General features: G+C 40.3%; 1 protein-coding gene across 12 annotated transcripts in view; it reads right to left on the reverse strand.

The window, feature by feature from the left end:
• Positions 1-17,589, reverse strand: part of LOC140492064 (kelch-like protein 3) — a 119,385-nt gene that overhangs the window by 88,201 nt on the left and 13,595 nt on the right. For 11 of the 12 annotated variants that reach the window (XM_072590730.1, XM_072590740.1, XM_072590732.1 and 8 more), the window contains exon 2: positions 6,596-6,718. In XM_072590730.1, coding sequence (XP_072446831.1) covers positions 6,596-6,718 — 123 coding nt within the window. The remainder of the gene's footprint in view (positions 1-6,595; positions 6,719-17,589) is intronic. The other variant, XM_072590738.1, reaches the window with a different exon arrangement.

The raw sequence follows: 17,589 nt of genomic DNA on the forward strand, positions 1-17,589 counted from the left end.
GTCTATCCTCAAGTTGTTCAAAATGTCCAACACATCTTCCTTCCTAACAGGTATCTCTTCTAGCTTATCAGTCCGTTTCACATTCTCCTCTTCAACAATACGGTCCCTCTCGTTCGTAAATACTGAAGAGAAGTACTTGTTCAAGACCTCTCCTATCTCTTCCGACTCAATACACAGTCTCCCACTACTGTCCTTGATCGGACCTACCCTCGTTCTCGTCATTCTCAGGTTTCTCACATACGCATAGAATGCCTTGGGGTTATCCTTGATCCTATCCGCCAAGGATTTTTCATGCCCTCTCTTAGCTCTCCTAATCCCTTTCTTCAGGTCCCTTCTGGCTATCCTGTATCCCTCCACTGCTCTGTCTGAACCCTGTTTCCTCAACCTTATGTAAGCCTCCTTCTTCCTCTTTACTAGACATTCAACCTCCCTCGTCAACCAAGGCTCCCTCACACGACCATTTCTTTCCTGCCTGATCGGTACATACATATCAAGGACACGTCGTATCTGCTCCTTGAAAAAGTCCCACATTTCCACCACATCCTTCCCTGACAGCCTATGCTCCCAACATATGCTGCTCAAATCCTGTCTTACAGCATCGTAATTTCCCTTCCCCCAATTGTAAAATCTTCCTTGTTGTGCGCACCTATTTCTCTCCATAACCAAGGTGAAAGTCACAGAATTGTGGTCACCATCACCAAAATGTTCACCCACTAACAAGCCCACCACTTGTCCCGGTTCATTACCGAGTACCAAATCCAACATGGCCTCCCCTCTGGTTGGACACTCTACATACTGCGTTAGAAAAGCTTCCTGGACACACTGCACAAACACCGCCCCATCCAATCTACTTGATCTAAAGAGCTTCCAATCAATATTTGGGAAGTTGAAGTCGCCCATGACTACGACCCTGTGGCTTCTGCACCTTTCCAAAATCTGTTTCCCAATCTGTTTCTCCACATCTCTGCTGCTATTGGGGGGCCTATAATAAACACCCAACAAGGTGACTGCACCTTTCCTATTTCTGACTTCAGCCCATACTACCTCCAGAGGCAGATCCCCCTCAAACTTCCTTTCTGCAGCCGTTATACCATTTCTAATTAGCAATGCCACCCCCCCTCCTTTTTTACCACCCTCCCTAATCTTACTGAAACATCTGTAACCAGGAACCTCCAACAGCCATTCCTGTCCCTCATCTATCCATGTTTCCGTGATGGCCACAACATCGTAGTCCCAGGTACCGATCCACGCCTTAAGTTCACCCACCTTATTTCTGATACTCCTTGCGTTGAAGTATATGCACTTGAGCCCATCTCTGTGTCCGCAAGTAGTCCCTGTCAGTGCTACCTTCTCCACAGCCTCCCTACAGTCTTGGGCATCCTGACACACAGCTAGCTTACTTGCTGGACTACAAGTCCAGATCCCATCCCCCTGCCAAATTAGTTTAAACCCCCCCGAAGAGTGCTAGCAAACCTACCCCCCAGGATATTGGTGCCCTTCTGGTTCAGGTGCAACCCGTCCTGTTTATACAGGTCCCACCTTCCCCAGAATGCAGTCCAATTGTCCAAATATCTGAAGCCCTCCCTTCAGTTTGCAATATGTAAACTAAATTTAGAAATAGCAAAAACTATCCTATGTAATCTGTCCCTCCTCTCCAAAAGGTCCTAAGCAGGCTTTCATCACTCAATACTCTGCTCATCTCTTCCAAACATTCCAGTCCAAACCTATTCCATCTGGTTAGTGTGTCTTCCGTAGCACAGAACGTTTAACAGACCTACCACAGAATACTTGCAGCAGCAACCATAGCACATTAATCCTGCTTTTCCTCCTGCACCAAGTATTGCACTCTCCTTCCATACATCTCCACTGTGATCCACTGGTAGAAACATCCCTGTTGTTTACACACATATTTATTCAAATAGAATTACTTTCCCCTCAAACACCAAAAAGGTTAGTTTAAGAACACAAAGGATTAACTTTGATCCCCACCCAACCACTCCTTTCCTCATTCATATACTGATGCACTGAATGCAAACAGCAGGATGAGAAAACTCAGCTTTCTTCCTACATGACCACAAATGTTTCAGATCCTCTGATATGAAACGATGGATAAGGTAGAACTTTCTGTAGATGAACATCAAGCATCTGCTTCCCTGGTCTCAAGCTAAATTAGCTGGTATATTACTTGAATGGACTGATAAATCTTGCCAGTTTCTAATGCCATATCTTATCCATCATCATTACCTTTCACACCCATCTCTTCATAATGCACTGAAGGGTTTATTCTTATTTCCACCAACATCCTATCCTATTCAAAGACCCCTTTACCAAGCATTCATCTTTGCTGACGTCAATTGATTTTTGATCCACCAATACAGAGTTGAAAATCCCTGCATGCACTTACAAATAGTTCCATGGCTTTGCTGTCCACTCATTTTTATCAACTGTCAACTTTGCCAGGGGGTCAAAATCTGGGATATCCACGTCATATAAAACTCAAAATATAAATTTCATTTCTCTTTCCCCAGATGCTGCAAGATCTGTTGATATTTTTTCCAGGCACTTTCTGCTTTCATTTCAGATTGTTAGCATCCAAGATATTTTGCATTTACATTATAGACCCCCAATGCCTCAGCATGATGTCTTCTCATCTCACTCTGGCATTGACTGTTCGCCATTGTTTCACAATGGTTCAACCACTTGTTTCAGTTTTCTGAAACATTTGTACTAAATTTCTTTCATCTTGATACACAAGTTCTTATTTTCAAAAACATCCTCAGTTTTTCTCCAAACACAATTTTGATCAGCTTCCCTAGCTATTTTACATTACAGCATTTTTTAATTTAAATGCCTTGTGATAGTTATCTTAAAAAAAAGGTGTTGCATCAATGTTTATGTTGATGATGGTGACAGAAAATTGGTAGAGGACGGTAGCAATCTTATACATGATGCAGCCTTTTGCATTAAACTATGATTAAACAGATTTGACTAAGGGTAAGCTGCATATGTGCAGAATGGGCTATCCTCCATTTCCAATACTGTTAAAATGTAGTATATTTACAAAAATAATGCAATTTTGTGTAAAGTACATTAACTTAAGTCACTGGTGTATATCTGACCATCTACTCTACATCTGATATACTTCCATTATCAGTCATCTGTTTTCTTGTATGGGATATACTCTACATATTCTTCAATTTGGTGCTGTTCCTTGTATCATTAAGCAATATATACTGGAGTTGTTATATATATGTGGTCATTAACCAGTGATTAAAGTTCCAGTAGGCACTACTTCTTTCTGTGCAACTCTGACTTGTATTTAAAGATTTAAAATAGCTGTTTTTGACTGCTATCTATGGACCATACAATGCAGCAGTTAACAAGAAATGAAAAACTGCTCAGACCAAGTCAGAACTGCAATGGTGGGTTAATGCCATTTCTGAAGTGGCTGATGGCCAATTAAACATTTAGCTGAGTTTTAATTAGTGAGCTTAACACTGATACATAGCAATATTATCTGCAAATCTTTGATACTTAATTGGCTATTTTTTTTTAAATTGCTTCACTAAGATCTATTCATAATTTTGTCAATGTCAGAATAGAATAATTTGACAGTCAGGCAGAAAGCATTGCTTGAGAGATCAAAACTTACTATAATTAAAGTCAACAACTTGTTTGTAAACAAGGTGTTTTGAAAAAATATTGAAAAATTCTGTCTTCATCCAAGCATAATCAAAACAAAAATCATCAAAGCAAAGCAGGTATTAGGAGGACAGCCAAAAAGGCTCAAAAGAGATGAGTTTTTTTAAGTACACACTTGCTCCATTTTGGCACATTTGCCAGTTGAATTGGGCGCATGGGAGAAAGTGAAACAGCAAAAACTGCTCACAGAATTCTAACTATGGGCCAGGTCATCAATTACACTGGGTCCATGTTTCCACAACTTATATGCTGACTGCACGAAGGACTCCTAAATCAAATCAGGAGCCAGTAAAGTAAATAAAGCATTGCTTAACAAGCTGAATTGAACTTTCATTTATTAGAACTTTTAAAATGTCAGAAATCATATTACAGGAGCTTTATCAAACAAATTTTAACACCAAGCCTAATATGGAAGTATTAGGATAGGTGGTTAAGTATTCTCAGAAGAGGCAGATTTCAAGGGCTGCCTTAAAAAGAAGGGAATTCCAATGCTTACAACCTTGGTGGTAAATTTGAACATCAAGTAGTTCAAAATGAAACAATGCAAATAAGTACTGGTGCAGATTGACTGAAACATGATGCAATAGGTCAAAAATGACTGCATTGAAAAGCATCCAGTTTAAACATGATGAAAAGAGAAAAACAAAAATTGTAATTTGCCAACCATAATAAACTACAATAACACTAGAAATAACAAAGTACGTACTTGCAAAATCATTACTTTACCAGTCTGACTCAGGTTTTAGATTCCTTACCCAAGGAAAGAAAGTTGCCGCAGAAGGCGTTTAATGATGGTTCAACAGACTGACTGGTAAGATGGCAGAAACCTCCTATGGAGGAGAGGTTGAGGAGGACGTATAGTCTTTAGAGACTCAGAAGGATGAGCAATGATAATGAAACATCAAAATTCTTGCAGAACTTGGCAGTATAGATTCTGAAAGGACTCTTCTTCAGGCTGGGGTCAGTGTCTTAGAATAAGAAGTAACCCACATAAACCGAGATAAGGGGGAATGTCTTCACTCAGAGGCTGGAGAATCTTGGAAATTCTCAACCTCAGGACTATGGAAATTCAGTCATTTGAATACATCAAACACAGATTGATAATACTGAAGACATCAAGGGAAATGGAATCAGTCAGAAAAATGATTTTGACATAGAACACCTGCAATAATCCAGTTGAATGGAAGAGCATTGGCAAGAGACCAAACAGATGAAGGGCTTTTGCCCGAAACGTCGATTTCGAAGGTCCTTGGATGCTGCCTGAACTGCTGTGCTCTTCCAGCACCACTAATCAAGAATCTGGTTTCCAGCATCTGCAGTCATTGTTTTTACCTAAGAGACCAAACAGCCTACTGCTGCTCCTATTTCCTCCATAGCTTTTTCTCAGGTAATAGCACCTTTATGTTTTGAAATAAAACATCTAAAATAATTTGGTACGTAAAATGAATTGACCAGGGAAACTACGTTGTGGAGTAAAGTACTGCATGAACTGAAACTCTTTTACCTCAGTAATACCTCAAACCTAACAATCAAGAAATTGGTGGAACATACCATTTGAAATACAACAATTACTTAAAATAAAACAAACAACAGATTTTCAGAGCACAGCCTCATCCTGAATCCCTGAATGATGTGTGTTTTAGATATTTTAGACACTAAAATTGGGTATTTAACTAGTTTTGGATCAAACTATTTAACGAGTTCTCTTAAATCCCAGAACAAAACTCCAAATTCAGCCCAAATAAATACAAAAGCCTGCCAATTAACATAACTGAACTCAGACCAAATCAAGAGAAATATTGTGAGGTCTTGTCAGATTATCTCTAGTACAAGAAACTGGGGAAAAAAAAACTCAAGCCACACAATTTAAGCATGCGCATTGAATCATTCACACAGCATTGTTTACGGGACAACTCAATTTGTAAGGAAATCAATTATACAAATCCAAGAAACTCATGCAACTGTTTCAGTACTTGAGGAAGCTGCATTGTTGAAATCAAGGGAGAATTAATTTGAAATTTTCAAGAGCTAGTTGAAACTAAATGTCGATTCCAAGGTTGCATAGTATTTTTCAGTTGAAGAGAAATCATAATTTCTACTGCAAACATAAATTTTGGAATCTCTGCTTTTTGCTCATTTTGCATTTAGTGTTTAATTATCTAGTGAAATAGTTTTAAGTCTGAAACAAAATCTAATATATTGCTCTGTTGGTTTTCAAAGAAGAATTATGCTATGGTCGATAGGTTTCTTCCAGGGCACCCCATCGAAAGCTAATGTTAAGGTTAGTAAAAACAGTCTGAGATCATGGAAAATTACAACTCATCTTGAAGGATGATGTAGAACGAAGATGCACAAATCAAAGGTTTGCAGAATTTTTAAAAAATCACTGGTACCTACTTCTGACTCAGAATGCTAGAAAACCACCAGTTCACACACAAAGACCAAACGTACTGCTTAAATAGAAATGAATTATTCAGAGGAGCACTATTACTGATGGAAGATATTCCCTTGTAGACTGCATCCATCCATACATTTACTTTCTGAAGACAATTGCTGTGTAAAATATTCATAGTAACTGAATTACTTCACAGGTTTTTTTAATCATCTATTTCATTCAATGTGGACCAGCCAAACTCTGTAAATTAACAGTCTAGGATTATTTAATATTTCTTTTTTTAAAAAAAAGAGAAAAATAAAGCATATCATCAATTACACAGTGATAACCTACGCAGTTGGCATGTTTCCATGCTGTATGACTATGGGAACCACTTAGTTAGCCTCCTTTCCCTGAAAATGATAAGATGGTGATCAGAGATGGGGGAGGAGAGAAAAAAGTAAAGATTGATAAGAAGTGATTCAAAAACAGGGAAGGAAAATATTTTTAAAGCATTACCTTCGTAGCTCGTTCATAACTTTGAAGGCTTTCATCATATGTAAAGTATTCATAGTAATCGGGGCCTGATCCTTCTCATCTTCATTCAGCTCCACAGTTCGTGCAGGTGAGGATTTGGCACTGCTGATAACAAACGTAAAAACATATATTTCAAGACAAAATGAATAAAATAAGAATATACAAGGAATATAATTAAAGGAGTATTGTTCATTATTGCATAGGACAGGTGTTCAAATAGCCAAACGTTAAAATTTATCAAAATGGCATTTTTATGATGGGTCAGTTATGTGACAAAAATACCATTACAATATATAGCAATTTTCATTTTAATATTTAACACATAAATGTTAACATATATTTATCTCTGGATAAGTAGTTGTATAATATTCAGTGTTTTTCCAAATTATACTCTTTAGTCCTTCCATCACTCTTCAAATTAAACTTAACACACCTTGAAAAGAGGCCTGAATAGTCCACATCCACCATCATCCTGTTTCACCTGGCTGAGCTTGTTCTCACTTTGGACAACTGTTAGCTGGCTACATTTTCTGTAAGTCAAAAGATGTGCCTATGCGTACCTCCATGTGTATGTGGTATATTCCTTCTTCCAGTCCTATTTGGGCTCTCACTCACAACTCTTTTTCCAGCACCAGACCAAGTTATGCCTTCTTCCTTCTTGAGTCAAGAACATACTGATCAAGGCAATTATCCTGAATATAGTTTTAGAAATCAAGTAACAATATCCCAATTTTCAGTAGCTGCCACTTCTTCATATTTTCACAATGCTATTTCAGTGTGTAGCTTACCAAACTTCTCAGTACACTTTGCACTCCCCACAGTCAGTCAGTCAGTCTTTACCTACTTCTAAACTAGTATGAAACTATTCTCTTCTCAAATACTCTCCAACCATTTTAATCTGTGCACATTATTCTTCTTTTCTACTTCAATGTGCTGGTGCTCATCTTATGCCAATTTAGTTTACACCTTTCAAACCACAATAGCAAACCTCCCCACAAGGGCATTAGCATCAGTCCTGTTGAGGTGCCTATTGAAGAGGTGACTTCTGTCCTAGAACAGATTAATTGAGCATCTAAACCAGAAGCTCTCCCTCCTGCACCATGCTTCAAATGACATAGATCTTCCCCTCCTTATTACTTGTCAGCATGTGGCACATGGATCAATCCAAAGATTACTGCCTTCAAGGTCCTCCCCAGCTCCTGAAAATCTGCCAAAGGATTCTTAACAACCATCCTTGCTATGTTATTGGTATCAGATGTTGAGGACATGTTGGCTCACTCCCTTCTCCCCAATAGAATATTCCCTCCTTTAAATTACTGTCTCAATATGTCCAACCAGCTTCAAACAAAAAAAAATTATGCCCATGCACCTCTCATCTTTTGTCACTGCACATTCTTTAGAACTGTAACGTTGAATCTATATTAAGTCTGCATATCCTTCCTGTCAAAATACATCACCTCATACTTCTGAATTAAACATTGTCACCCATCTGCCAATATATCTAGTTATTCGTTGCAGCCAGTTAGGATTATCTTTACTGTTTATGTCAGTTTCATGCCATTGGGGCAAATTATGAAAATTGTACTATGTATTCGAACTCATTTAAACACAGCAGAAAAAAAGTGTTCAAGCACTGACCTTGTGTGAAAACCACCATATAGCATTCTCCAGTATGAAACAACACTTACTGTACCATATCGGTTTCTTTTCGTTCAGCTGGTTATAAAATTCAAGTTGACAATGACCCTCCTTTTCTGATAGTCTCAATTTTGTCAATAACGATCCATCATACTGGAGTGACATGTTCAATTTATAAAGAAGTCTTCTTTACTTCTCAAAAGCAAATAAGTATAAGAATCAGCAATTCCTATCCATAGGATCTGTCCATCTCAGAAGGCGAATAATGACAACAGAGGTGTATGTCACTTCTGGACTGATCCTCATCTGTTGTGACCATAAAGGCTAATTCAGGAGTTAAAAATCACATGCCATCAGGTTATAGTCCAACAGGTTTATTTGGAAGTATTAGCTTTCAGAGCGCTGCTCCTTCATCAGGTTGCAACCTGCATTAGAATGCAGCCCATTCTAAAAGATGTAAGACTTAACAGCTGTCTAGGTTTGTTCAATATATCATTTTCATTGCATGACACGGTGATCTTTTACTATAAATTCTGTGTCTTATGATCTTGCCCCACTAGTTACCTGATGAAGGAGCAGCACTCTGAAAGCTAGTACTTCCAAATAAACCTGTTGGATTATAACCTGATGTCATGTGATTTTTAACTTTGTCCACCCCAGTCCAACACTGGCACCTCCACATCATAACCTCATGAGGTACAGTCCCTTTTGCACTTGGCTCAAATGAATAAAATGGCCCAAGGTAAACTGATTTCTTCTTTCTACTGGGCATTCTTTTCCGTCACCTGACAATTTAACTTGTCTCCTGCTGGACTCTAAGTACACTGATCAACAAGGACCAACTTGATCCCAGTCAACTTAAGGTCTAACTGACAGACTTTCTTATGTCACTGGTTTCATTCCAACAGTAGCTTGCCACAGAGTACATCTTTAAACATGTGGCTGCCATCCAATTCAGTTTGCAGAACCAGCCAATGGAGTGGCCACAGACTCAAGTAAGTAAAAATGATGGGGCTGTCTGCACATTGGGGTGGATACAGAGACGGAAACTCAGCCACTTTTTTTAAGATTACAGAAGTTGTTCTTGCTTTGTTACTGTCGAGGGTGCCAGGAACACCTATTGGTATACACAGAACTTTGTATTTTTGACTAGTTCGCTGTTTGCCAAAGTTGAGAAGTTTAATATGGACCATGACAGATGTAGCCTCAGTAACCCTGGTGTTAACTTCAAAATTAAGAGGCAAGTTGTTAGTAATTGTTTACCCAAGGTATGCAAAGCTGTTGATGGCCTCCAGAGAGAGATTTTCATTGTTGATGGAAGATGGAGTCTCTAGATCCTAGCCAATAACTTTGGTCTTCCTGACAATGACTGTTGTCTAGAGGAATTAAGGGCTACGGGGAGAACGCTGGTAAGTGGAGCTGAAATGCGCATCAGCCATGATTGAATGGCGGAGTGGACTCGATGGGCCGAATGGCCTTACTTCCACTCCTATGTCTTATGGTCTTATGCCAGTCCTAAGTCCATGTGGGTCCAGATGTTTTCATGAAAGATTAAGACCTGGACTTCACCAATCTGGTCAGTTACCAGATTGCAGCTGATGATATTTTCACTCAAGAGGTGCACTAATAAGAACTAGGTCATTAGTTTAAAGGATATGAACAGCATTCCCAAGTTGAACTAAAAAATATTAATTACTAGACATGCTCAAACAGCCAGTTTGGGTCCCACAAGGGCCACATAGCTCCTGACCTCACCACTGCCTTGGCTCAAACATGGACAAAAGAGCCAATTTCAACATCAACACTGACATCGTGTGGCATCAAGGATCTGTAGCAAAATTGGAATCATACTTCACACAAAGGAAGATGGCTGTGATTACTGGATATCGATCATCTCAGTGGCAGAGCATCTCTGCAGGGGTTTCTCAGGATGATATTCTAGAGCCAACCACCTTCAACTGCTTCATCAATGGCAGGCTTTGGGTTGAAAAGTGGTAAGTAATATTTGTGTTATACAACTGCTAAGTATGACCATGTCCACTAAGAGAAAATCTAAACACTGTCCCTTGACATTCAATGGCATGACCATCACGGAATCTCTCACTATCAATATCCTAAGGGTTACCATTGACCAGAAATTGAAATGAACTAGCCAATTAAGTACAATAGCTCCAAAGAGCAGAATAGAGGCAAAATAAATACTGCAGCAAATAACTCATCTTCTGATTCCCCAAAGCCCATTCAGCACCTACAAGGCACAAGTCAAGGGAATGATGGAATACAGCCCATTCGTCTGGATGAGTGCAGCTCCAACACCACTCAGGAAACCAGATTTTATCGAGGATAAAGCAGTCCAGATGACTGCCATCATAATCGCAAACATCCACACCCTTCAACACAAAACATTGCAGCAATGTGTGCCATCAACAAGACACACTGCAGATTTGACCAAGGTTCCTCAGATTGCACTTTTCAAACCCACAACCACTTCCACCCAGAAGGACATGCAGCAGATACATGGCTACACCACCACTTGCAAGGTCTCCCTCAAGTCACTCACCACCCTGACTTGAAATATATTGTTAAAAATCACATAACACCAGGGTTATAGTCCAACAGGTTTAATTGGAAGCACTAGCTTTCGGAGCACTGCTCCTTCATCAGGTGGTTCTGGAGTACACAATTGTTAGACACAGAATTTATCGCAAAATTTTACAGTGTGGTGTAACTGAAATTATACATTGAAATATACTTTGATGGAGGATGGGAAAAATTTCTGGTAATAGCTGCTCCATTTTTTGAGGTATTTTAGGTGCTGGAGGTGATTTCCTTGAATTCCAGGAGCAGCAATTACTATTTTACATGCTGTTGCATTGTTTTGGAACTTTGGGAAAAAAAGTCAAAACAATAGCAGTTTAAAAAGGGAGAAAGACAGACAAAGGAAGCACATGGTGAGGTCACTGCAGGAGAAAGAGAGAGAACCTGCACAGTTACTGCCTTTGCTGTGTGAATTTATGTATCACTGGACAGTAGAGTGCATCTGGGAAAATTAACAAACAGTGAAATTCACAACTAATCTTGGAGGAACTGTTGGACAAAGTTCACAGAACAGAATCAGATAAGTCAATCGTTGTTTTAAGTGTGGCCTAAAGAGAATCTGCATAGTGAGTAGAGTGAGTTCTTTCTTGATTATATACTTTTGAAGATATATTTTAAGTTTAATCAAGAAACATAAGCCATAACTGTTAATTTAACCTGGGGCAGTGTTTGTACAGGAGTAAGACGGTATTATTTTCTGGGTCTATAGAGTGTGAAGGAGCAAAAATGGCCTTTAATAGAGTGATATGTACTTTTTATCAGATGTGGGAGTTTAAAGAGAGTTTAAGGGTTACTGCGGATTATATCTGCCATAAAAGCTGTTGGCTGCAAATCTTATCAGATCGAATGGATCGGTTGAGAGACAGTTAGAAGCAATGAGGAATTTGCAACAGCAACAGTATGTGATGGATGGCAGTTATAGGAAGGGGGAAAAGTCTAAGATACAGTCACATAGATGGGTTAACTCAGGAAAGGTAAGAGAGGTAGGCAGCTAGGGCAGGAGTCTTTTGTGGATATACCCATTTCAAACAGGTATGCTGTTTTGGAAAATGTAGGGGGTGATGGATTCTCAGGGGAACGTAGCATGAACAGCCAAGCTTCTGGTATTGAGACTGGTTCTAATGCAACAAGGGGTACGTCAGGTTCCAAGAGATCAATTGTGTTAGGGGATTCTCTAGCCATTCCAACAGTCAGGGTAGGAAGGGACAAAGTAGGACTAAGAAGTTAAACTGCATTTATTTCAATGGAAGTGGCCTAACAGGGAAGGCAGATGAACTCAGGGCATGGTTTAGATTAGATTAGATTACATTACATTACAGTGTGGAAACAGGCCCTTCGGCCCAACAAGTCCACACCGACCCGCTGAAGCGCAACCCACCCATACCCCTACATTTGCCCCTTACCTAACACTACGGGCAATTTAGCATGGCCAATTCACCTGACCCGCACATCTTTGGACTGTGGGAGGAAACCGGAGCACCCGGAGGAAACCCACGCAGACACGGGGAGAACGTGCAAACTCCACAGTCAGTCGCCTGAGGTGGGAATTGAACCCAGGTCTCAGATGCTGTGAGGCAGCAGTGCTAACCACTGTGCCACCGTGGTTAGGAACATGGGACTGGGATATCATAGCAATTACAGAAACATGGCTCAGGGATGGGCAGGACTGGCAGCTTAATGTTCCAGGATACAAGTGCTACAGGAAGGATAGAAAGGGAGGCAAGAGAGGAGGGGGAGTGGGATTTTTGATAAGGGATAGCATTACAGCTGTGCTGAGGGAGGATATTCCCAGAAATACATCCAGGGAAGTTTTTTGGGTGGAACTGAGAAATAAGAAAGAGATGATCACCTTATTGGGATTGTATTATAGACCCCCTAATAGTCAGATGGAAATTGAGAAATAAACTTGGAAGGAGATCTCAGCTATCTGTAAGATTAATAGGATGGTTATGGTAGGGGATTTTCTGATTCAGTACGTGGATGAACCTACTCTTGGGAAATAACGCAGGGCAGGTGACTGAGGTGTCAGTGGAGGAGCATTTTGGGGCCAGCGACCATAATTCTATTAGATTTAAATTAGTGATGGAAAAGGATAGACCAGATCTAAAAGTTGAAGTTCTAAAAGTTGAAGTTCTAAATTGGACAAAGGCCAATTTTGACAGTATTAGGCAAGAACTTTCGAAAGCTGACTGGGGCAGGTGTTCGCAGGTAAAGGGACGGCTGGAAAATGGGAAGCCTTCAGAAATGAGATAACAAGAATCCAGAGAAAGTATATTCCTGTTAGGTTGAAAGGAAAGGTTGGTAGGTATAGGGAATGCTGGATAACTAAAGAAATTGAGGGTTTGGTTAAGAAAAAGAAGGAAGCATAAGAAGGAAGCATATGCCAGGTATAGACAGGATAGATAGAGTGAATTCTTAGAAGAGTATAAAGGAAGTAGGAGTATACTTAAGAGGGAAATCAGGAGGGCAAAAAGGGGACATGAAATAGCTTTGGCAAATAGAATTAAGGAGAATCCAAAGAGTTTTTACAAATACATTAAGGACAAAAGGATAACTAGGGAGAGAATAGGGCCCCTCAAAGATCAGAAAGGCAGCCTTTGTATGAAGCCACAGAAAATGGGGAGATACTAAATGAGTATTTTGCATCAGTATTTACTGTGGAAAAGGATATGGAAGACATAGACTGTAGGAAAACAGATAGTGACATCTTGCAAAATGTCCATATTGCAGAGGAGGAAGTGCAGGATGTCTTGAAACGGGTAAAGGAGGATAAATCCCCAGGACCTGATCAGGTGTACCCTAGAACTCTGTGGGAAGCTAGAGAAGTGATTGCTGGGCCTCTTGCTGAGATATTTGTATTATTGATAGTCACAGGTGAGGCGCTAGAAGACTGGAGGTTGGCAAACGTGGTGCCACTGTTTAAGAAGGGTAATAAGGACAAGTCAGGGAACTATAATCCAGGAGCCTGACGTTGGTGGTGGGCAAGTTGTTGGAGGGAATCCTGAGGGATAGGATGTACATGTATTTGGAAAGGCAAGGACTGATTAGGGATATTCAACATGGCTTTGAGAGTAGGAAATCATGTCTCACAAACTTGATTGAGTTTTATGAGGAAGTAACAAAGAGGATTGATGAGAGCAGAGCAGTAGAAATGATCTATATGGACTTCAGTAAGGCGCTCGATAAGGTTTCCCATGGGAGACTGATTAGCAAGGTAAGATCTCACAGAATACAGGGAGAACAAACCAATTGGATACAGAACTGGCTCAAAAGGTAGAAGACAGGGGGTGGTGGTCGAGGGTTGTTTTTCAGACGGGAGGCCTGTGACCAGTGAAGTGCCACAAGGTGCTGGGTCTCTACTTTTTGTCATTTACATAAATGATTTGGATGCGAGCATAAGAGGTACAATTAGTAAGTTTGCAGATGACACCAAAATTGGAGGTGTATTGGACAGCGAAGAGGGTTACTTCAGATTACAACACGATCTTGACCAGATGGGCCAATGGGCTGAGAAGTGGCAGATGGAGTATAATTCAGATAAATGCGAGGTGCTGCATTTTGGGAAAGCAAATCTTAGCAGGACTTATACACTTCCTGGTAAGGTCCTAGGGAGTGTTGCTGAACAAAGAGACCTTGGAGTGCAGGTTCATAGCTTCTTGAAAGTAGAGTCGCAGGTAGATAAGATAGTGAAGAAGGTGCTTGGTATGCTTTCCTTTATTGGTCAGATATTGAGTACAGGAGTTGGGAGGTCATGTTGCAGCTGTACAGGACTTTGGTTAGATCACTGTTGGAATATTGCATGCAATTCTGGTCTCCTTCCTATCAGAAAGATGTTGCGAAACTTGAAAGATTTAAAAGGACGTTGCCAGAGTTGGAGGATTTGAGCTACAGGGAGAGTTTGAACAGGCTGGGGCGGTTTTCCCTGGAGCGTTGGAAGCTGAAGGGTGACCTTATAGAGGTTTATAAAATTATGAGGATAAATAGGCAAGGTCTTTTCCCTGGGGTTGGGGAGTCCGGAACTAGAGGGCATAGGTTTAGAATAAGAGGGGAAAGATATAAAAGAGACCTACGGGGCAACTGTTTCCACACAGAGGGTGGTATGTCTATGGAATGAGCTGCCAGAGGAAGTGGTGGAGGCTGGTACAATTGCAACATTTAAGAGGTATTTTGATGGGTATATGAATAGGAAGGGTGTGGAGGGATATGGGCCAGGTGCTGGCAGATGGGACTAGATTGGGTTGGGATATCTGGTCTGCATGGACAGGTTGGACCGAAGAGTCTGTTTCTATGCTGTATATCTCTATGACTCTATGTTCAGTCTCTCATCTGTTAGAATGACCATGATAGTTTCAATTCTTTCATATGTAAATCACAATACTGTTTTTAAAAGTTACATGCTCAGGTTAACTGTAACAATGATAAGATGTTGAGATGTTGAAGGTGTTAGCCCCCTGTGTTCCCTGTCTGTGCCATAATGTTTAGACTGATTATCATTCTTTCAAAGATGCTGGGTCAAAATCCTGGAACTTCCTCCCTAACAGCATTGTGTATGTACCTACAACACATGGACTGCAACAATTCAAAAAAGGCAGCTCACTACCTCAACGGCAACTAGGCATGGGCAATAAATGCTGGCTCAGCCAGCAAAGCCCACATCCCACAAACGGATAAAATAAAATTCTACAAGCTCCACTTCTGGACAACTCTTATAGTAGCATTTTGGTTTTAACTGGATGTTGTAAAATTGTCTTCACACACTGTTGTATTGGAGATAGCTATTGTTCTGACCAGCAGTACTTTCTCAAATGGTTACTCCTCTTGCTAGTTTTATATGCAGCAGGACTGCACAATTTGGGCTTCGAATACAATTGGCAGCTGACTCTTCCTTAGTAATGTCTGTGCTGGACTTGTTGGTGAAGACTGATTACTGCTTAATTCTTCAGATGATGCTTAATGCGCTCCAGGAGAGGTCTAGCAAAGTGGTAGTAATGTAGGTGAATGTGGAAGCATCAGTAGAAGGACAAAATAGAGAAGCAGATATGTTCTTCAAAGAGGTGTTGTAGAGGAGTGTGAATTCTGCAATTGTTCTGTTTAAATAATACTCTTTTCATTCTTCCTACCAAAGTGAACACTATCACATTTTCCCACATTATACTTGACCTACTTTTTGTCCATTTACTCAACCTATCTATATTGGTTTATATCCTGGTTTGGACATTTTCACAAATATTAGATTAGATTAGATTACTTAGATTACTTAGTGTGGAAACAGGCCCTTCGGCCCAACGGTCCACACCGCCCCCGCCAAAGCGTAACCCACCCATACCCCTACATCTACATCTATCCCTTACCTAACACTACGGGCAATTTAGCATGGCCAATTCACCTGACCTGCACATCTTTGGACTGTGGAAGGAAACGGGAGCACCCGGAGGAAACCCACACAGACACGAGGAGAACGTGCAAACTCCACACAGTCAGTCGCCTGAGGCGGGAATTGAACCCGGGTCTCCGGCACTGTGAGGCAGCAGTGTGCCACCCACTTAAATATGGGTAGGATGTTATGTTGTGTCATTTGCAAATTTAGCTATCATGCCTCTGAGCCCTTCATAAAAGTCATTTATATAAATGGTAAAACATTAACAGGTCAGCATAGATCCCACTCGTTACATCCTGACAATCTGAAAAAGACCCATTTAAGAATATTTCATTTACCAACCTGCCATCTACTTTTTGATCCATGCCTGTATGCTATCCCCACACCATGAGATCCCACTTTGCGTAATATCCAATTATGTGGAATCTTGTCAAACAGAATCTTTGAAATCCAAATGCAATACATCAACAGGCTCTCCTATAATCAAAGTACATGTTTCTTTTTGAAAAAATTTGAGAAATTGGTTAAATGCCATGTTGGGTTTTCCTGATTACTGTGGATTTTTCCAATTGCCCAGTTATAATCTCCTTATAATCAATTCTGATATCTTTCCCAAGACAAAATCATACTTTCATATTCTCTGCCTCTTGACTATAGTGATTGTATTTGCTCCTTTTGAGTCTAATGGAACCTTACCAGAATCTAATGAATTATGGAAAATTAATACCAACTCATTGACAACCTTATTAACCTTCTGAAGAGCATATGAGTGAAGTCTAACAAGATTCAAAGATATATTAATCTGTAACTTCATCAGTCAGTTCAGTGATTGCCTAGTTTCACCAAGTTCCTCTCTACTTTCAACCTCATGATTTATTGGCATAACAGATACTTTTTGTATCCTCTTTGGTGAAGCTGAAAGTCAAATATTTATCTCATTATTATTGTTATTTCATCCTCACTAACACTCAACACTCAGTCCCCTACCATACTCACTGTATACCCATGATTGCATCCTCAAATACCAGACTAATGTCACTTACAAGTTCGCTGATGACATCACCACAGTCGATCGAATCTCACATGGTGACGAAACAAACTACAGACAGGAGGTGGAAGACCTGAAAAAAAATGGTGCACTGAGAACAACCTAGCTCTCAATGCCAGCAAAACCAAGGAACTCATTATTGATTTTCAGTGGGATGTTACATGCCCCCCTACACATTAACAGCACAGAGCTGGAATGACTGGAGAGTGTCAAGCTCCTGGGATGGGTCATCCACAACAAGCTTTGTTGGACTCTTCATGTGGACGCATTGGTTACAAAGGCCCAACAATGTCTCTTCTTCCTCAGGCAACTGAG

This window comes from Chiloscyllium punctatum, chromosome 20, assembly GCF_047496795.1.
Source record: "Chiloscyllium punctatum isolate Juve2018m chromosome 20, sChiPun1.3, whole genome shotgun sequence".
Classification (NCBI taxonomy): Eukaryota; Metazoa; Chordata; class Chondrichthyes; order Orectolobiformes; family Hemiscylliidae; genus Chiloscyllium; species Chiloscyllium punctatum.